The sequence below is a fragment of the Botryllus schlosseri genome, chromosome 15 (genome assembly GCF_051294905.1).
Source record: "Botryllus schlosseri isolate E-star chromosome 15, Bs_hap1, whole genome shotgun sequence".
NCBI lineage: Eukaryota > Metazoa > Chordata > Ascidiacea > Stolidobranchia > Styelidae > Botryllus > Botryllus schlosseri.
The window spans coordinates 13,470,986-13,492,736 of record NC_137250.1 but is presented as its reverse complement, the minus strand read 5'-3'; the positions used below and the strand labels follow the sequence as shown (position 1 = coordinate 13,492,736).

Below are 21,751 nucleotides of genomic sequence, written 5' to 3'. Positions count from 1 at the left end.
TATCTCTTGGTGACTTGGAGACAATATACCGGTAAGACTATTATGATCAGCGATTGTGATTAATAAGTGACATCGCGAAACTTGATGACATCGAATGCTCGCATATCGCAAACATGTCCGTGCGTGCAAGCGTAATTAATTTCCACTGATACTAAATTCGAAAAAAAATCGAAACCCCCTTGTTTTATTTAAAACACCCCCCCCCCTTATTTTTCGGCTGGCTACGGGCCTGATCATGTGAATTTCCCATGGAGGAATTAGAGCGAGCTATCATGTCGGCCTCAATTCGAGTATCAACTACTCGTCCTTCCAGTACTGGACACCTAAACAGGAGAATGGACAAAAAGGAAGCGCTGCTTACTATATTCAGCCCATTTTGTGGAAGCAGAAAGGGCAGGGTTGTAATGACTCGAGTCAGACTCGAGTCACGATTTTCTGATGACTCGACTTGACTCGAGTCATTTTCTCAAAATACGGAAATGACTCGACTCGACTCGAGTCAATTTCTGTATTGACTCGACTTGGACTCGAGTCATTGTGCATGACTCGAGTCAAGTCATATGACTCGAGACGCAGACCGCCAAGACCGACATTTCATTGTAATTTCAAAGAATAGTAAAATGATCACATTATTGGGATTTCGTCTATTGGTACTGGTACTTGACAATGAGGCCAGAAACTGCTAAAAGTGAGGAAAATTAGTATCTTATAAATGCGAACCATCCGATATCACCAAACAGAGTTATAAAAGGTGAGTTTACCAAAACATTAACAGGAATCTGAGCAGTCAACACAATGACTTGGACTCGACTCGAGTCATAATGCCGTGACTCGGACTCGACCCTATTTTCGCTGACTTGGACTCGGACTTGACTCGGTGGTGAATTGAAAATGACTCGACTTGACTCGAGTCAAAACTATAAAACTGAGATTGACTTGTGACTCGGTGCCTTGTGACTTGGTTACAACCCTGAGAAAGGGCATTTAATACGTGTGGACTCATTGTTACAAAACTCCAGTCCTGCTACAGGATGCCACTATTGATGCAGTGTACTTTAAAAGGAAGGAGTTGCAGAAGTAGTGAACATTAAATTTGCGTGATTTTTCTCGTATTCGCTCGTACTGTACGTGTACGTATAAATCTACAATAACACTGCGTAATGATTTTGCGATCCATTTTTCATGCAGACCTCGTGAAATCGATTATCTCACTTAGCATTCATTATCCGGTTAACCGGTTAGCTAAATTCAAAATATCCGGATATATCCGTTATCCGGATAGTGAAAATTATTGATATCCGAACTAACCCTGGTTGAGGCCTATGAACATTTGCTATCTCGTGGGGTTATTTGCTTCAAAGCATTTGTATTGTGAATCTTAACTATCGATGAAAACCTACTGAATGATACTAGCATTATTTTTGCTTACTCCGCATTGCATCGCTGGCGTTGCGGTATGTTTGATATGCCTGCATTGGAGCCACAATGAAAACTGGAGCAAACTTTTTTAGGTGCTCGTGGTCTGATGATGAGTGTCATGATCGCTGCTTTGATGAGTGACTTGGATTCAATATTCAACAGGTGGATATTTCTTATTGATGTATTAGGTGTGATTCAATGTCCGAGCAGCTGCAAGAGCTATTATTTCCTCATTATTTGTGCGAAATTAATGATTGGGTGACGAGCACTAGATATAATAATAACTTTGCAATGGTAGATGGTAGTTGGGTAGTTTATGATGGTAATATGGTAGCTCATATGAAATGCGAGCAGCAGGGGAATCATCATCAATAAACTGCTTGCTAGGTAGGCCTACCATCTTGCGATCATTTCGCAATATCAACAGGTTTTGATGCTTCTTGCTTGCAGTGTTATTTTTAATGGCTTCAATATACGCCCATGAATCACCAATCGCTATCCTTGTGGTTAGATGACTTGCATTGCTAAACAAACCTGACAAGACAAATAATGGGAATGATTGAAACCTGTTCAAATTTGTCATGAAAAGCAATATAAAGTCGGTATTCAACTACTGTGCTGAGTTACCATGGGAACCGTAATCAGGTCTGTAGCAGCTATTGTGCATTCTCGAAATAGTGGTGCTATTCACAATGGCTTTCAGTAAACTGATTGCCTCACCATTTTTCATTGTTTGCATTAAGGTAAACCCGTCTAAAATATTTCACCTGTATTTTCAGTGCAAGCACTATATTTACCATCGATATTTGGAAAAGGGTCGTGCGACCCCGGGCCACTACCAGAGAACTCATGCTTGTTGGTCGACTTTGGGTGCTTGTCATGGTTGGCCTCAGCATTGCTTGGGTAAGAGACTTGTGTGACTGGAATGTTGTAAAATTTGAAATTTTTCGCAACCTTGCAAAGTCCTGTATAGTGTGATTGTTACTGTTTCATGGGGCACACCCTGAACTGCGGTGTTTATCAGGATAAACAGCATTTTGCAAGTGGGGAATGTATGTTGCAAATAGCATTCCTGAAAGTTTCAACATATATAAAACATATATAAACTACACATACAATGCAGCCGGTGATACCGCACATGCTGAAATTCAAGTGTACTTGTTATAATAATAATAATAGTCGTCGAGTTATATTTTCATCTGAACAAAACACACACAATGTACAATGCGATAAGACACAATGTGATGTAATGTACAGATAGGAGGGTGTCGAAAGACACGCAGTTGGTGTCTTTTAGACTGACATCCACCTCGGCCTAGAGTGCCCGATGTCACAGTTCTTTTTGATGTTGATCTTTTGAAGCCGCAGCCCTTTCTAGTTCTTTCCATTCCTTGTGAGTGCTTTTTTTCGTCGGGTCTTTTTCTGAGCTTTTTTTTTGTCACCGTAAGAACGGCGACGGCAGGAGGAGAGGAGCCCAGATAAACCTCCAACAGGAATCGAACCGGGGCAGCCCGATTAGTGGGCGCATATTGTCACCACTACGCTGTCTCCCCCTACTCTATTCTGTATCCTAATGACGAGTTTAATTAGTAATTTACGAGGCAGCCATTTTGACAAAAATACCCGAGTAGTGGCAAAACTGTCATGCGTACCATGTCTCTTCCTACATCACTTCCTACATCAAGTCTATCCATAATTACTTCCCGTTTGATAATGTTGGACACAGTAAGTATCATGCCTTCGAAGACTGTTACGTAGAAGCGTCAGTATTCTGAAAACACCAATGCCCAGACAAGGTGAAAGTAGTCATCATCGGTACCCGTGTAGAAGTAAAGGTGTTGCACGATGCTTCTTTGTGAATTCAAGAACATTCAAAAACATATTTGTTTACTGTATTACAAGGCAATTTCGTACAATCGTTATGAAAATTTCACTCATAAACGCGAACGTAAACCTATTCCAAAACTACTTACTACATAGCAAAATCCAAATTGTCGGAGGACCACATGTGGGTTCTTCATAGTCTGTTTATGTACAGCATAACAGTAAAAAAAACCATCATCTACTTCCTACTAGGTGAAGTGTTTAGGACAGGAGTGGGCAGCCTTTTTGGCCAAAAGGCCAAATGCGTTATCCAAGCCGTTACACGGGTCACTTGAGTATTGAATTCAAGACAGATCTTACCAAAATGGCTGATATTGATATCATGAAAAAATCAAGTTAAATCGATATACTGTGAAATGCTCTACTCTATGTTAAATTGCAAAGATTTACGAAAATGTGGGGGCATGGCCCCTTTCGCGGCCCTTGCTAGGGATTTTTAGTCATCAACATCTCAAATTTGACCTTGCAAGTTCACAATAAATTACGTGGACACTTCATTGTTTGATAATAATATACCTAATTCTGAAAATTACTACACGTGCCACTCAAAACCTTCTAGTTGAGGACGTAAATGCGGTCATTTGGGGTTATTTAGTGGTTGACTATCTTCCAACCCAGAGTCAATCTGGCAAAATTGTTATATTTGTGATCAGCAACCTTAAAAACCATAGAAAACAATCCCAGAAGTTCTGCCTAATTTTTTTTCTCATTTTGTTACATACTGTAATATACATTGTATTATTTTAATATTATTCACACACAGATTCCTCTCATGCTGGCGTTGCAAGGAGGCCAGCTGTTTCTGTCCATCCAAGAAATCAGCGGATATCTGGCCCCGCCTATCGCCGCCGTGTTCATGACCGCTGTGCTGTGGCCGAGATGTAACGAAATAGGGGCGTTTTGGGGGCTAATGTCCGGAATTTTTGTCGGGGTCATTCGTATGATCGTCGTTTTCGCTTACCAATCGCAGGCGGGATCTTGCGTCACAGAAGATATGAGGTGAGGGTAAATGTAAGAATTATTTCGAGTGGAAGTGGAAAATAATGGTCTATAATTATTAGGTAAGCTGTTTCAAAAGTGGATATGCACGTGGGTCCACATACTTTGGCAATCGAGAGGCCAACATTTTTTGAATTTCAAGATGTGCCATTGTGACCAACGAAAAACGACTATTGAGTAATGAAACTATGAATTTCTACAATTTTGGAAAATATATTCAGTTGGAATTATACAGGACTATTCCGACCAGTTGCCATGACAATTTCACCGGTAAAGTGTTGCAGACTTGCTCAGAACTGCTTTCTACTTTACAAATTCAAAAGTGTGAAAATGTGGCAGTGTAGCATAAAAAACTTGAGTACAAGTAAAAGCAGTCTTAAACATAACCAAATAAGTAAGTAGACCGAACCTACTCAAGCAATTCCAAACAGTAGAAGTACCGTACTTTGTTACTACCACCGCTGAGATATACTTAGTCATGCGGGTTTTGTTACGAGGCAGACTTCCAAATTTTGAAAGCTTCATAATTCGTACTGTACGGAAATGGCTCTGTCACCCGAGTCATTAGCAGTCCGGAGTATACTGAATAACAATGATTATAATAATATAATTTCCCAATGTTTGTTAAGCTGTAACTCCAGCTAACAATACCACTTTTTTCAGGCCAGAATGGTATCAGGTCATTATAGGCAATCTCCACTTCATGTACTTTGCCTTCATCCTCTTCGCAATCACTGTGATTATCGCCGTCATTGTCAGTTTGCTCACGGATAAACCCACTAAAGACAGGGTGAGCTCATCGAATGTTGCTAGTGCGATATTGCCTTGCCAAATAGTCAATGTGCCTGGACCAGGCACATTAAAACCGAAAAAGGGTGTTAAGCGGGAATTATCTATAATCTGTTAATTGGGTATATCCTCAACATCAATAGCGCCATGCAGAATATGGACATTCAAGCTACAATTTTAGTTGTAGATTTGACAAAAATCAAGTCTTACTATTTGTTTCGTCATTCGCCTATCGTATGTTCTGTTGAAATTGAATGATAAATGAACCATGAACACACACGATTACGTTAACTGCAAATGTTGATTATGATTGATTGAAAAAGTAATCGTAAATACTTTATTTTGCATCCTTGAAGCTGTGTGAAGATATCATATGATTGTCTGCTATCGGTCTTTGAGGCTAAAAAATATTGGTATATTCGTTTTTGATATTTGAAATTCGGGTAACCTTGCAGGGTCAAGCTATATCTTATGTATCTAACCTTCGCCAGATTGCCAGGATAACTTGGTGGTCCAAGAATTGGGAGGAGAGAAGAACCGACTTGCTCGAGGACGAAACTGAACTTGACAGTCTGCACAAAAACGGATTCGCAAACGGCGAAAACGACACCGGATTCACGAACGGAGAGAAGCCAAAATTGATCGAAGAAGGTGCGGTGTTGTGTTTACTGCCTAAATCTGCGTATTTTACCCATAAATTTGAACTGTTGAGATCGCAAGTGAACACGGCACCATAAGTACATTCACTTTTCATTCCTGTGAGGGGCAACCAGATTAATGAAAAGTATTGAGACTCATCCGTTTGACTTGATATTACCCTCTTCCATCGGCAATACATGTAATTGATTTCCTCGTAACACGTGCATATTTATTAACTATTGAAGCTGTTGAGCGATTTTCAAGTCTACACAGTTGTTTTTCCAAAATTTCAGAACGATTCATGGCACACGTGACAATCTGTGGGGGCACACATTTTGAGAATCACCGCATTAGAGATTCAACGTCCAAAACCGAAATCTGTTTTCAAAAAACTCGAGAACTAGAACCGACGAAAATCTTCACATCCTATTATCTAAATCCTAATTCATGCTCATCTGCTTGACCTTATGTCAATCGTTGATTACCGTTACTGTTTCCACAGTCAGCGTAGAAGAGGGCGAACAGAGCATATGGAGGAAGGGCTACGATTGGTTTTGCGGGTACTCAAACACGGAAGACACCAGCAACATGACTCTGGAAGAGAAGAGAAGAAACGTGAGGAAGATCACGAGCATCAAGCAAGACCCGCGCGCCGTCATCCTTCTGAGATCCCTGCTAATCATCATCCTATCGATCGGAATCTTCATCTACGTCTATTTCTCCGTCTAAGTAACCAACCGCTACCCACTTCCATCGCAATGAATCACTCCAAACACCGGTTACAAGTGATCTCGTAAACGTTACTTGCGTCAAACACAATCGAGGCAAAGTATGGTGCGCGTGATTCCGTCGCACTTAAGAAGCTTGTACATAACGAGAAAGTAATATTTTATCACCGGCGCGAGTGATGCGTACGATTTTGACGAATACAAACTTAAAGACTGATATGCCCTTTCATTTCAACTATAGCGCCTGTCCTATGATTATAATCCTATTCGTCTTTCAACCGAAAAGACTTTGTGATTCATGGCAATGTAGTAATCTATTACCATACGCCCTCAAAGTCTCAAACCAGATTTTGGAGTCGCCTGAGAATATCAGTCTTTACGACATTCGTTCTTTGGCAGATAAATTACTATCTATAGCCTGAGAGCAGGCTACTATCATGGAACAAATGGCATGGGACCTACCGCTTTACTTAACTAGGGCATCAGCAATTAAAATTTCATTTCTTTATTGACAATTAGTACATTGCTCTTGTGTGCACCGACTCCATGTAAGACTACAGTATTGGTGGTGAATTTGGCCGACAGAAAATGATTGACGAATTTTTGAAAATATGTCACCGGGCTCGATATGATTGTAAAATTGTTGAGACAACAGACGTTATTTTATATCCCACTCGGTTCTATCGTCATGTTCTGGTTAAATGCGGCCGGTTATAAAATGTGAGCAGCTGATGTCTTGCAGTACTGTCATAATTGATGTGTTATTTTGCAGATTTCATGTGTCTAAGGCAGATTCATTTCAATAATGTAGCCTATACCAACGCAACACCACCTTCTTGGTGATGTGCTGGTAATTTAAGGGGTGATATTCGAGTTTTCTTGGGCCTAATTATGGGTGCTTTTAAGAATCGTGATCATGCATCTGTACTTTGTTTTGATTTTGTTTGGTGCACGCTTAGCAGCCTAGCAAATGTTCAGTTTACACTACTAGCTTAGCTCGATGTCGGACTCTTGATAATTCAGCTTGGTAGCAGTAGCAGGTGTCTTGATTACATTTATGTCGATTATATAGCTGTTTGATATTATAACCTAGCTCCTAGATGTGCCTGTTTCACTTCCGGCTCTTGCTAATATGGCAGTACGATCGAATTCTGGCACATATCCCTGCACAACGTGTTAAAGGCTATTCCCAAATAGGATTCCGCCATTACTTTCCTGGTAGTGTAAACTGGACTGTATTTGCCTCGTTTGGGAGGCAGAGTTGTTTGTCTATGAAGCTCATTAAATACTGTAATTACAACTTTGTATTCGACTGTGTGAAAGTTTGAAAAATTCGATCCCTTTTTATTTTTTCCAACCCACCCATTGACACCAACGTCTGAAAAGTTCATTCCATTGATGCAATATTTCTACTGGGCGGATTGTGGACATGACATCCGATGGATTTGTTCACACTAAAAATTGAGGAGTGTACTAGAATTCTGTTGTGGTTTTATTAATTTTCTTGCATTGGTAACGTTGCATTAGTGCGTTGCATTAGTGCGTGTGTCAATATCTGTATATGTCATGTCGATTTATTATGCTCGGTGCCATGACTTTTATATTTGTTGCATGGAATCTGAGGATTTTGCAGACTTGACTTTTTAATGCACACCCTGTTTAAGACCTAAGCTTGAAATCCAAGTCCAAAAGTAGCACAATATCATTTGTAAGTCCAAGTCAAATTTATTAATGAGCATGTAGTGCACAGTGCACAGTTAACTCAAACCCAATTCGTTCTTGTCTCACAGTATTAGGTCCTTCGTAATATTGGTAAGAAAGGAACTGCTGAAGCAGCATGATATATATCCAGTGGTGGCTTTTGGGGTGGGCGAGGTGGGCGGTCGCCCGGGGGCCCCCCTGGTCGAAGGGCCCGCCTATTCGGATTATGCGCTTTTTTTAAGGATAATAACGAATAAACATGGAAATCCGTGTACCAGGCCAGAATATGATTCCGTACGGATGTGTCAATCATCATCAAATCTCTGCATTTTTTAGAAAAGTCCCGTATCCCGATGATCATCACGTCTCTGCATGCGGTAGAATTACTTAGTCTTGATGTAGTCTATCCTTAGACACATACAATAACAGACATAGTCGTTAGATACTTATAGGGGGCCCCCGGTAAGTCTCGCCCAGGGCCCCCCCGTTCGTAAGGCCACCACTGTATATATCCCACATTGCTAAATTGAGCGACACTGTGGAAGTTGACCTATGATAGGCAAGACGTTATAAATCAAGTGTATCAGCTAAAGATGCAATTTTATAAGAAAAGCAAATGTGCTCTCTCCCATCGTAAATGTGACCTACCCTTGGTAGCCTTGTACTTAAATGCCATACACTTTAAAAAAATAACACACACCAATTAATTTATACTGGTCACGATGGCAACGCATACATGGAATTACGCTGCTAGTGTAAATCAAGTAAGTCGTAATGAACTTCTTCAATTTGTTCATCAATGTTGCGTTGTCTCGCGTACGATTTCTTTAGTTAACAAGACGCGTTGGAGGGCCAACGTTAATAAAATGCATTCTTTGAGATTGTATGTGAGCGTATTGAAAACGCGTTTCAATTTATCAGCTGAGGAGACCTTTCGAGATTGTCAATATATAGCTGGAAACGATCTTGAGGCATCATTTTTCGCAATGATTATGCGGAGGACACGGAAATAGCGACAGTCACGGCCCGCTTAAAGCTTGATATCTGATGATGGCGAGACTGGAATAGCGCTGAAAATCCGCTCCAGCCGGCAATGATTGTCGATAGCTGTAAACCATGTAGGGAATGCCCCAATGTCGATATCCGGGTACTTTCCAGCCGATTTTAGAGAAATCGCCTACGCCTTTTCGTGAAAACTTGGTAAATGACATCGAGAACTGAAGGGGATTCATAACACTCGTTCGAAATGTACCCTGGGAATGCACACATATCGGAATATCCGGGTGTTCTCCAAACGAAGTTGGGCGTATCCCCTACAAATTTCCGCTAAGATTTGGTGAATACGGTCAAAAATCGAGGGGATTACCCGAAATTCTGGAAAGTACCCGGGGATTCCCATGCCGATTTTTTTTGCCGTATTGATCTTATTTTTACTAAAGAACGTAGGGGATATCCTCGAATTCGCTTGGAAAGCACCCGGATATTTTGTGTGACCGATATCCAGATATTCCCGGCGCTTTTCAAATGTTTACTCGGCTGCATCGATAGAAGAGCTTTTGATGGTTTCGGCCTTGCTTAATCCTAATGCCGTTTGCGCTGCAGAGATCTCTTTTGGAAAGTCGTTTCGATTCAGTTGTATCCGTTCTTATAACTGTTTAATACGTCAAATCACATCTTGATCTACTTCGGATGGATTTAGGAAGTTCAGTCTAAAACCGTTTACAAATACACAAGTAATTATTGTTGCTTGTTATCTAATAAAATGTTTAGCTGTCTTGACGAGATTTTCATAAAGCAAACGTAGCGCAATTGTTTTACTCTACCATTAATTTATTTATATAATAGCTCTCTGCGCAACAAGCTACTCGAATATTCCCTGCTCTGCTAGGCTTCTTGGTAGGATCTATAGCCGGAGAATGACGTCAGTAATGGAATGAATCGTCTCCTCGCGAATAATCGGTGCTTGCGTCATTGCGTTCGGATTTGCATTCTTCCTGAAGTATCCTACCGGTTGCGAATCAGAACGGGATTTTGTATTTCTGAAGGCGACTGCGACTCACTGTTTTGCGCAGGCTACTATAAAATCTCAATAGAAACTTGACATCATCAAGCTTTTGCATCACCTGTGTGATCACACCTTCGCAACTTTGTAGGATACTTCTCAGTATAGATAACTAACCTACGTAGGTTAGTTATCTATATTCTCACGAAGTTCGATTTCAAAATCTTGTATACTGTCGGTCAGGTCTAGTGATTTGTCAAAACGAACATAATTATTCCGGATCAGGAAAGGCCTATAGGATCCTATACTTAATTGAACGGGGCTGGACACATTTCTATTCTACATTAGCTCTGGAAGCGCGACGTGTATAGTAGATTCCAGTATACTTCATTGTGGCGTCATTATATATCGATATACACAGATGGCCTACGTCAGAAGTTTCGCTTTCTTGTCCGTTGTTATCGCGAAACCACTTTCTGTTCGATAACTTGCTTTAATTACGCTCAATAACAAAGTAATATACATGTATGTATGAACTGTACAATTTTCTCGCAACATCCATAATCGTAATTCGACAGAACTTAATTTATTGCTTCGACAAGAATAAATAAACAAGTAAAGAAATGTACTGATGTCTCATTCGGAGCCATGTCAGAATCAATAAAAGACTCATTCCGGTATGAGATGAGTTTTGGCGTACAAATATATGAACTCGTGAAGGTTTTGTGCATTACAGTGTATTGGTTTTCAAGTTTGTAGCTTCACAGATGGGTGTTGCCGACATCGTCGTTGCTTTCGTGAACGAACGTAAGATTCGTGTTGCCAGCTGAAAAAGTTTTCAACAGTTGAACAAGCGGTACATAATTCGTTAATTGCACCGAAATCTGTAAAATTTATTGAGACTGAGACTTTGAACTGACTCTAATGATCGGCAGCGTCAGTCAATACCAAAATTAAAAATTCAGGCAGAATTGTGCCTGTGTCAAGTGCGTGACTTGTCCCTGGCTATGTGTATGTCTATATGTATGTACCGTCCACACGACGGTATCGCAAGCTTACCAGCATGATCAGACTCTGCGTGAGGTAGAACGCTGTTGAATGTCGGATTTACGGTTCCATGCTCAGCCTGTAATAATTTCCCAATTACAACATGAAATTTCCCAATTTTATTTTTCTAAACTCGAAGTCAATTAAACGTAACCGAATAGGTATACTTACGAACAGTAAGACACTTACCTCAATCGGCTGCATGGACACTCTTCTGCTATTTGTCTGGTCGTCAGTGTTACTTGCCTTCGGTAAAAGGCGAGGTCCAGCGACTCCGATAAGAAACACGCCGACAGGAGCAGTGATGAGTATGAGCAAAACGGAAACTTGTAGTATCTGTGAGTATATTGGCCACATTGGAATGAATTCAGGTATGTTCAGTAAGAGTAATTGAGGTTAAGGCCACTGGCAGGAGTGCGGAGTGTAAACCTCCGGATCCCATAAATCTACGCATCTTGTTGTGTCGCGGCCAGAGGGAAATTCGTTAGTTTCGGCAAATCTACGAAATTCTAACTAGTAGTAGAGCGGTGGCTTTCAAATGTGGCTATAGGTTATAAGCGCAGTAACGAACAGTCAAGCACTATGACCACCCCTTTGCGAATTTCATCCTTTTAGCGTCACTGATTGACTATATACTATGCAGAGGAGGCCAGCCTACTTTACTACCTTTTCGGTGTACTCAAGTCGGTTTTGCCTATACTTGTACTATTTATTCAAATCGTTGTGTTTTTCAACTAGTTACACTTCTACTTAACAGCGTTTCAGGCAAAACTACCGACTCTTTTGACTCTGGATTTTCTAAAGTATAGAAAGATAATTTGAGATATGTTTCTAGTACATTTCTGAGTGCAATTGTCATAGCGGTAATTGAATATATTTTGGAAAATTGCACCGACATGTAGTGGAATTAGTCATTTTGCGGTCGTGAAGATGCACCCTGCAATTTTGAAAGTAGTAAGTAGTAAGAGTATCAAGATCCAAATCTACTTTTCAAAACTACAAACTTGAGTACTTTTCAAATCTTCATTTTCTATTTCCACTTAAAGTAGTTTTGACGATAACTAGTTGGATCCCCTCCGGTCGTGGCCTATAACTTTTGTCGTTTAGAACCTATATAAATAATCTGGTAATGAAGAGGGGATATAGCAGGATTTTACTTAGCCTACTACCCAAGTAGGCCAAGCAGGGGAGATAGTGTAGTGGTTACGATAAGCGCCCAGCACGCAGGCGAACCGCGTTCGATTGCCGTCGGAGGTTTATCTGGGCTCCTCTTCCCCTGCCGTTGCCGTTCTTACGGCGACAAAAAAGCCCAGAAAAAGACCCGACGAAAAGAAAGCACTCACAAAGAATGGAAAAGAACTAGTAGAAAGAGCCGCGGCTTCAAAGAGATCAACATCGAAAAAGAACTGTGACATCGGGCACTCTAGGCCGAGGTGGATGTTAGAGTAAAGGATCGCTACTGATGCGTGTCGTTCTACATCCTCCTATCTGTTCATGACATCGCATTGTGTCTTATCGCATTGTACATTGTGTGTGACTTGTTCAGATAAAAATATCACCCAACCATGTTATGTTATGTTATGTTATATGCCTACCTATATACCTATGTGCAATACGTCCGAACCATGGATTTCATATGCACGTCAGAAACAAGCCAGACTTACGATTAAAGCGTATTCATTCTCTTGTATACATTGGTCGGCAAATGTTCCCGCGCAATAGCAGCTGTCCAGCTCCTCGCATTCTAAATTGAGAATAAGTACATACTGTTAGCTTTTGGGCGTATGACATTGACTAGTGCCGAAATATTTTCTGCCGCTTGGGGGAGACTGCTACATATACTTTCACCGTGACGTACGCGGTAGTTTACTGCATGCGGTCAGCTAATTTTCATATTTAGTTCATACAAAGAGATCGTCATAACATTGATCTGGCGCGAGAATAATATCTCGTAGTCGTAAAATCGTGCGCTACGCCTATTTCTGAACCAGTGTGTGGACTGTGGAATGACCGAATCTGAACAAACACTGTCTGCGTTTGTGTCAGGAATGTGTAACAGTCGCTATAAACTCATGACTGAGAGTACAAACGGCGTCTGAGTCGACGGCTCAAGATCTGAAATAACATTCTGACTCCAGAGTTAACCAATGTAGGACAACTACAACAACTAGCAACTATCACGTCCGTATTATACTTTTTTCATACCGACAGCATCGTAATTAGGACACTCGTTCCACTGTAAAATTTCTCCGCATTTCAGCTCCACTTTGCTCATCGCCACCCCACCGATTGCGGCCTGTGAATAACTTATTGTTCAGCATTTGATTGGCGGACTCAACACCGGCTGTGGTGGTTCGGTTGAGAATACTACAGAGTTTTCGACCACAAAGTTGAATCCTTACCTGAACAGTGGCTTTCGGGATCCACGATATCGCGGTCATTAATTTTTCCTTGTGACTCCATCCTAAAAACGAGACTGCGTTCCCGGCCACGGTAAGACGTATGGCCAGACATATAGTCATACAGGCGAGGGCTTTCCCTAAACATTCAACATTGTATTTAATGTATTTGTGTCGGGCAAAGTACAGATCGTTCAACATATTAACGTCACAGCTTTTCAAATATTTTCGACATCGAATATTCAAATGCGGTGATTTGCAGTCAGTAAATCGTATAAAACAAAGTGATTCAGCAACAGGTGCAGTGGCCAGCGATACACAAAATTGGATGCACACCAACTGACACGGGATTATGACGTCACTCACCAACTGTTTCTGCGTCCATGAGCGACAGATCTACCGTTGCGCCGGTGAGTCCGAAAAGCAGTGGTTGAAAGAAAAACCAAATGGCCTTGAAATGATGAGCGACCGCTTCCTGTGTACGAAAAACAATTTGTTTATCAGGCTGCAACACGATGATCGAAAGTCACCATCGTCAGTAAAAAGAAAGGGGTTCTCTTCTGATCAGATGAAATCATTAATAAACTGATGTTCGTAATCACATAACAATCTTCCCGAAATACTGCAAATGGATTTTGTTGCTGATTGTCTATCTACTCCATCGACCCACACAGAGATATCGCAATTGGCTTTTTAGATTTCAGTTATCATCACTACTAATTGTATGTGCGTTCAGCGTGTTAAGCCAGGAATACACAGGATTCGAGCAATGTGAAAGGCCATTTGACAAAGCATAAATGACCTATTGTTGACGATTGATCAATAGTCATTGCTCATTCATTGGGAAATCCATCGCTAGTTTCTAGATTATTCGATATTACGTTTTTAAATTAATGCCCAGTATGTTTTCCTTGGTAAACTTAATACAACCAAATATACTCCAAGCGAAGGCTACGGGAAGACTAATCGCCAAATATGTTTGTTTTCCCGGACAACTAGTCTACAATCACTTACTGTTTGATTATGCGGCCATCCAAGCGCGGCAATAAATGAGCATACCAATGTCCCCAGAGTACCTGCCCCCGCCAGATCCACGGGACCGTCCGAAATAAAAATGAAGAAAAACGACAACGCTATGAGGAGAAATGTCCGGTCGCGGACAACATTATGCTGTTCAAAAATATACAATATTGTTTTTGGAAGGAATATAAAGACTTACCGCAAACGCGAGGGCTTACCTGTCGGCGATCCGGTACTTTTTGCAGGAAGAATCCGCCTATGAATCCGACGGCTAGACCAGCTACTACCTCCAATACCGCAATACCGATGCTATGTCCAATACCTGTACCAATCAATGAATGGTGAGGATGTCAGATCCAAATAGATTTAGTGCGAAATTTTACCGGTATTTGTGGTTTGTAAAGCTATCAGGAGCAGGATGTTGAAGACATTTATCGCCACGATGTCGTCAATAGAAGCGCCGGCGATTAGCAAAGAAGGGACCCCGTGTTCGACCTGTAACAAGGAGTTTATTTGAGTTTTAACATTTGGCTATAATGTGTGCGTAAGAGTTGTGTAATGACAAAACGTACCCCATAGCCTTCTTCCTGGAACTTTATCATCGACGGAACTACGCATGCTGGGGCGACTGCACCGCAGACGAACCTGAATGAAAAATATTGATGATATAGAATACCCCTAAAACACCGGTTTTGTCTAAGCCAGCTGTGTGTAACTGTGTATAGGTTCCTATTTTGCCGCTTGGTAATATTGATGCACGGTCGAACATAAGGATTTTTACCAATGAATATTTCCTCAATCTCTCAAATACAATAATAGACTCATATATCCAACTGATTTTATGACAATTACAGCATTACCATAAACAACAAAAGGTCACAAATGGTGCATGTAGATTGTAGAATACCCACCCGAGTAAAAATGACCATTGCCACGGCAATCCAAGTATATAGTGTGCAAATACTCCGTAAGAACAAGCTTCGATGATACACGGCAGAAATGCAAGCCTCGGCACAACCCAGCGAAGCTTGTACATTTGCTGTAACGAACGATATTCCGTTAATTGTCGACTGCAATCCTGCTTATAATAATCTCTATACTATACTACCTTTTTGTCCACTTCCAAGCCAGCCCGACCTAGAATAATCCCCAAAGCCATGTTTCGAAGGCGGGATGAGGTGATAGGGCTGATTGCTGCAGCGACATCGAGCCCAGGAACGTTCCTCAACAAAATCCCAATAAGCAGACTCCCTGAATAAAAATTTGAGATATCAATTAATGCATCACAACACATTACACATCACACATGGTCTGATTGGATAACAGAACAACATTTTAAGCTCCTACCGTGATTCTCGTACACTGCTATCAGATGGCAAAAAATATTGCATACCTAGTAAAGGCGGCAGCGGAGGAAGGCTGGCTGGCATCGGTATCAACACTATCAACGCTTCAGCAATCATTCCGAACAGAAAAACCATCAAGATACCTTTGATAAATAATCGAGAGGTTTACTCATGACTCCGCAATAACTAATAAGTATACTGATAGCAAAGTTGACGATATAGCTACCGAATAAACTTGATCCCGGCAATCCTGGAATCTGGCAGTCGGCTTCATCATGGGTCGTGTTGCCACTTTCCGAATCACCTACTGCGCACGAAGGGAAGGTTACTGAGTAGACGAATCCCCAAGCCAATACCACCATTACCACTGAAGAATAATAGCATCTATTAAAATTTCTGTGCATAGAACAGCCGTGGTAAATTCTAATTTACCTCTCGCCAGAATGCGAATACCACCGATTCTCAGCGTTTTGACTGTTGGACAACCGCATTGGTTTCCCCAAAACACTCCGCATTTGTGACAACATGATTCGTCGCTCCATCCGAATTCTGTGGAAAATATTTAGCCATCAGTTATGAGCGAATAAGCCTGCATTGTATATCAATGGTAATATAACTATTACATTTCAAATCTTGCTGTGTGACATATTCGTAACAGATCTGGCATGGGCGACAGGGTGATGAATAAATCTATGCACAAATGCGCGCGCAGTCGCTCACATACCACCATTCAATCACTCTACTAATAGTGGCAGTTTACATAAATCAAAATCAGCCTTCAATAAGTATAAGACGCATCAGAGATGTGATCGTAAATTAAATGATGTGATATTATATTAATAGTAATGATGTTGTCGAATTGCAACAAAAGTCACATTGAGTTATGATGCCGTCCATATTTTAACGTTACAAGGATACTGTCAAAATTATTTCTTTTTGACCCCCTAGCAGCGCGCTTGCGTGTTGTACTTCAAAGCATCATACGATTTGTGAATAGGCCCACATTCTGCACAGCAATTTCGTATATCCTTTTTTATCTCCGTTTGGCCGCGACTATAATCACGCATTAATTCCTTTTCAGAATCGATACCCAATAATGGAACTAATGATTCAGTTTTATAATTAGGAGGCTCGAAAATAATGATCCACTCGTCACCTGCGCTTTGGTGGTTACAGCATTGGCTAGTGATTATTTGCCGTGACGTATATATGCTACGCATATAGTGCTATATGAACTGATGATGAATATTCGCGGTTTCTTCAACGATAATAATTTATTGACATCACTTTTCCATTTCCGCATATTGTTATATTCAGATACATTACGCACATGGTTTGGCCAACTTTTCATATATAGCCTAAATTCGTCACACCTGAAATTATATTTGAGTACGCTTTTTCTCTGTATATATTAGTCTCTGATTTCACGAATGATATAGTGCTAGGCAAAAAATGGGGCTGTTATGAACACTTTTGGGATCAATCAGAGTTTGCGGTTACCGAGTAGTATCTTTTGTAGGAAATTGGCCGGAAAGGCCTTTATATTTTGAAGCTACCGACCCCATGCCAAAAATCTGTTTGTTCGCAATATTTACATCGCTGTAGTTTCGCTTGACTTTAATGTTGTGCAACTATTGGCATTGTAAGTCTTCATGAAATAGCTTGTCCAACCAAATGACGTACAGTTACTATGCAAGATTTTCAAACTATTTTGAATCAAGTGGACCATCTCCGTTTATAGCACGTCGGTTTATAGTTATTTTTCGAACCATCCAGACACTGGCATTTCAATACATTAAGGTAAGGTATTTGATAAAATTACAGCTGGTTTTCCGTTACTGCTACACCATTGACCTTTTCGTCATACATGACTGTACGGTTGTGAAGCAAATTTTTATCTCCGCAACGATGACACTTCGGAAGTATTAAGATTTGGATTTGCGTAAGTGCCGAAAATTTTACTAAGTAATTTATGTGTGTTGTATATTTATCATCATGTTTATTTGTTCTAACACCTGTATTACATACGAGCTATATTTTAAGGGGCAGTGACTAATTGATGATGCAGCTTGGCTCGCGTGACGTCAGATCAGCTCACCCCGATTCACAAATCGCGTGCTTGACTCACGCGGGAAATATATTTGCTCGGGAAGCATCATCACCCGGACGGGGATTTAAATTTCAAAGCGATGTTGTGTCGAGCCGTTTAAACATAGCCGTGCTGTGATTCTTCTTTTGTACGGTTTTCGAAAACACGACGCTGAACGGGAAATTTCATTGAAAATATGTTTCTTTGTGGGGATTTATAGCTCACCTTGATATCGACTTCATTATTGTCAGAATTGTGCCATTCTGCCGAAGTACCTACACCAAAAAATTTTGCATACAATACAACCAATTGTTTGCGTACACAACACATCCCGTGTGAACCCAGCAGTAAACCAATAGGTTGCTTGATGTCAATATGAATTCTGATCTCGTTCAATTCTTCAAGTATTTGTTGGTGTGTTTGTAGGCATTTCAAGTCCGAGGATAGCGTTCTACTTTCGAGCGCACGTTACGCTCTGCGAGGCTTATCGTGTCGATTCATGTTGATTATTCAAGTTCATGTACTCACTTTCCCGGGATTGTTCGCTGTCCATATTGATTGGAACTTGGTGAATATCCGGTTTATCTGAGTGCCACCCGGGATTGGTAATGACTTTCTTGCCATCTTTCAAGCTTTCGTGTACGTTGACGATAGCTTGCTGGGTGTAGCGGTAATACTCGGCGCTTTTATCCAAATCGCTGTCGTTTCCTGTTTGTCACATAATACTTGTTAAAGATCAGTAACAAAGTATCAGAATTTTTCGGGTCGGGTGTAAGACCCGTGGCCGCTGACGCTATGCATTAAAAACAAGCTACAGGCATTTAGAAGTAACTTGTAGCTTTCAACAGGCTACAGGCTACTTAACCACTGGCCTTGCGGCATCAATTGGAGATCATTCTTGCCATATTATACACCGAAGCAACACAGCGCATATTAATGCTGAAACCGATTACGTCACGTTGAGATATAATGTGGTTAGTAATCGCGAAATCGTTGTACGTATAACTTGAGCATTGAGCAATCATAACCGTCAGTGATCACTGAATACTGAATATTCAGCACGTTCCGGTACTCCCTTGCTCTTCAATTGCACCGTCCCGTATCAGTCACTTGCACCTGATGATGCGTTCAAACATGACTTATATAACTAAATTCCAACACACTCACGTTATAGCCATATACATCGTGAGTTGCTAGATATAGGTCATATGCACGGGAAATGAATCCAAACAACTTCACCTGTATCTCTCTCCTTCGGTCTTTCGAATACGTCCGAATATTCGTGTTCCAGATCGTCTGGCCCTATTGGATCGCTTGCATTTCCACTGAAAATGAAGACATGCTTATTTATTAAAGCTGTCATTACAACATACCAGATGAATTCGTAATATATCAGGAATATATGATCTGATCATTGATCATCCGGAGCAGAAACAGTTTGTCGCATCAGACCGAAATCGCTTTGAATCACTTACATAGCTTACCCAGCACCGACTGTTATTTGGGTAGGGGGCATACAGGAAAGAAAATATTATTCGAAATTTCCTTTCGATTCAATCTTTGGAGCATTACCTGTCCATTGAGGGTATTGATCCTTTGTCATTTTCCATCTTGTTCCGTGTTAGGTATGACACTTTTCTCAGTAGTACAAATAATATTGAATCGAATTAAACACTGGAATTACGAGGCGATGTGAAGTTAATTGGCGAAGTTTTCAAGTAGGCAAGCGAGGTCAATCTATTGCATAGTTGGCCGTATATTTGTAAGACACAGATCGTTAGTAAGACACTTCTGATTCGGGGATTCAAGCCAATTTCCGGCGGGCAACTATATTCGAACTTGTCACAATGCCATGCTAAGCCCATTTAGCCGGTGTTAATGCTGCGATATACTGTAATGAACTATAACAAACTCTTTTGTTGCATCGAAACAGAAGCGTCTCAATATGTTTCTCGAAAATGCTCTCAACATGTTCATTGTTCACCGATCAACTTTCATGATAATATGCCCCTTGCTATCATGAAAAATTAAATTAATTTTGCTCCCGTGGCGTCCTCTCTACCTCTGCGTAATCTCGTCTATAGTTCCATACCTAATATTACATAGGTAATCTCGTAATGTCCGCGAACATCCAGCTATCTATATCAACCGGTCATCTCTCCGGCGCGGTTTTATACATCGCATGGTTACGCAACGTCCGCGTTCCCTCGTCCAGAATGAGAGAGAATCGTAGCGCGCTGTTGATTCATTATTTCGCCGTATGCCAATATATTTTCCGACACGCGCGGTATTCATCACACAACAACCAGCGTCGCTTAACAACAACATGAGGTTTTTTGTAATTTCCGAGTCATTTTAAAGTCCCTATTATTCGGTAAACTGATGATCGGTGAGCAATCGCATACTAGCAAACTCCGGAAAGAACTTTCGTATCACGCATAAGCGGGCGCATATAACAGAATATCTTTGTGCGTGCGATCAGGCCGAATTTTAAATCATCCCGCTGTGCGGGAGTAAGGGACGTTGTAAACAGAATCAAAATGTGGTTACTAAATTATCGACTATAGATCATGTTTGCATCGTGATGCTTTCGCCTGGCGATAACTTGTTAATTATTTAATGTCAGTTTAACTATGACTATTATATCCATCATTCACGGGAGAAAATTAGGAAGAATTAACTGATCGTCGATTTAAGAATCGGTTTCGGAAATATAAAAGAATCGAGTCTGTTTTGAGAAATTAAAATCATATGGATCTCATCGTTTAGTCTATTTGTTGAGCACACAATCCTATATACTAGAGGTCTATATGACATTGACAATTTTAAAAAGGCCTATAATAGGATGCGTCAGCTCATGTTAAGGTCTTTAAATTTCTGCTACTGTCCGTACATTCAACGCTCATGTTTCAACATGTTTGTGCAATACACCTGTAATTTAACCGTGAATTTGATTACGCCAACATTATAATCGCTAACTACACAATATTGTAACCGCAAATCACACGACTAGATGAGCAAAAAGAAGTCCCCACGTTGATTAATTAAAATGCGTCAAGTCGGGGGTGTGACATTAATGAATGATTCGCAGAAAAAATCTCTCAAAAACGCGATAAGAAGACAAACGCAAATCAGCTTGCCAGTGTAAAATTCAATGTGTTCAAAGTTAATTTTATGTGAGGAGATCTTAATACTATATAGACTAATTTACATTCACACTCCAGAGCCAGTCAATATTTGTTTACCATGAACAGTAAAATGTTCCGCCAGAATTAAGCGGAATTCGATTATTATAGCGAGTGCATGAAACTTTACTTCGCTATTGGAGTTCACTTTATCAATATTCGGTGTGTTCATACTGGTCTCGGAACAGTATCCGTATTCATATACTCTATTAAAACGAAGCGCAGTAAACTTTTACATGTGCCAAATTAACCTTACAGTCACGAAGTGGTGACTTACTGACTTTACGACTCTGGGCCTCTGAATCTGCCAGCTGTGTTACACCGTGACTGCGACATTGCAGTAATTGGACTAATGTGTACACTATCATGTACAGTGTACACACATTATTGCAGCTCTGTTTTGAGAGCATGGATAATTGACGGGATTAAAACAACACGGCAGTGAGCTTCAAATAATTTCAAAATCTTGTACCAATCGTCCCGCTACGCGAGCAAATTTTTATG

At 40.7% G+C, this 21,751-nt stretch overlaps 2 protein-coding genes across 4 annotated transcripts in view; one reads left to right on the top strand and one right to left on the bottom strand.

Annotated features, from left to right (window-relative positions):
• The window catches only part of LOC145458078 (sodium/myo-inositol cotransporter-like), a 34,802-nt gene extending 25,757 nt beyond the window's left edge, over window positions 1-9,045 (top strand). For all 3 annotated transcript variants that reach the window (XM_080336390.1, XM_080336392.1, XM_080336391.1), the window contains 6 exons: window positions 1,512-1,581; window positions 2,199-2,322; window positions 4,067-4,302; window positions 4,966-5,092; window positions 5,583-5,742; window positions 6,233-9,045. In XM_080336390.1, coding sequence (XP_080192516.1) covers window positions 1,512-1,581; window positions 2,199-2,322; window positions 4,067-4,302; window positions 4,966-5,092; window positions 5,583-5,742; window positions 6,233-6,459 — 944 coding nt within the window. In that variant the 3' untranslated portion in view covers window positions 6,460-9,045. The remainder of the gene's footprint in view (window positions 1-1,511; window positions 1,582-2,198; window positions 2,323-4,066; window positions 4,303-4,965; window positions 5,093-5,582; window positions 5,743-6,232) is intronic.
• Window positions 9,046-10,731: 1,686 nt separating this feature from the next.
• LOC145457394 (sodium/hydrogen exchanger 9B2-like) lies at window positions 10,732-19,799 on the bottom strand. The gene is made up of 19 exons (XM_080335595.1): window positions 19,635-19,799; window positions 19,302-19,387; window positions 18,591-18,770; window positions 16,406-16,522; window positions 16,200-16,340; window positions 16,021-16,116; window positions 15,736-15,878; window positions 15,539-15,666; window positions 15,200-15,272; window positions 15,011-15,122; window positions 14,846-14,949; window positions 14,622-14,777; window positions 13,974-14,082; window positions 13,611-13,747; window positions 13,414-13,504; window positions 12,873-12,952; window positions 11,398-11,544; window positions 11,221-11,287; window positions 10,732-10,987 (listed from the first exon to the last, which is right to left on the bottom strand). The coding sequence occupies exons 1-19, from the start codon at window positions 19,670-19,672 to the stop codon at window positions 10,923-10,925; spliced, it is 2,070 nt and encodes a 689-aa protein (XP_080191721.1). The 5' UTR covers window positions 19,673-19,799; the 3' UTR covers window positions 10,732-10,922.
• Between the last annotated feature and the right edge of the window lie 1,952 nt (window positions 19,800-21,751).

Bases quoted from the DNA above. Each gene is read 5' to 3' on its own strand.
- LOC145457394 (XM_080335595.1), bottom strand. From the start codon at position 19,672: ATGGAAAATGACAAAGGATCAATACCCTCAATGGACAG. The intron at 19,388-19,634 runs GTAATGCTCCAA...CTTCATTTTCAG, and splicing joins TCAATACCCTCAATGGACAG to TGGAAATGCAAGCGATCCAA. The intron at 16,523-18,590 runs GTGAGTACATGA...TATTTTCCACAG, and splicing joins CAGCGAACAATCCCGGGAAA to AATTCGGATGGAGCGACGAA.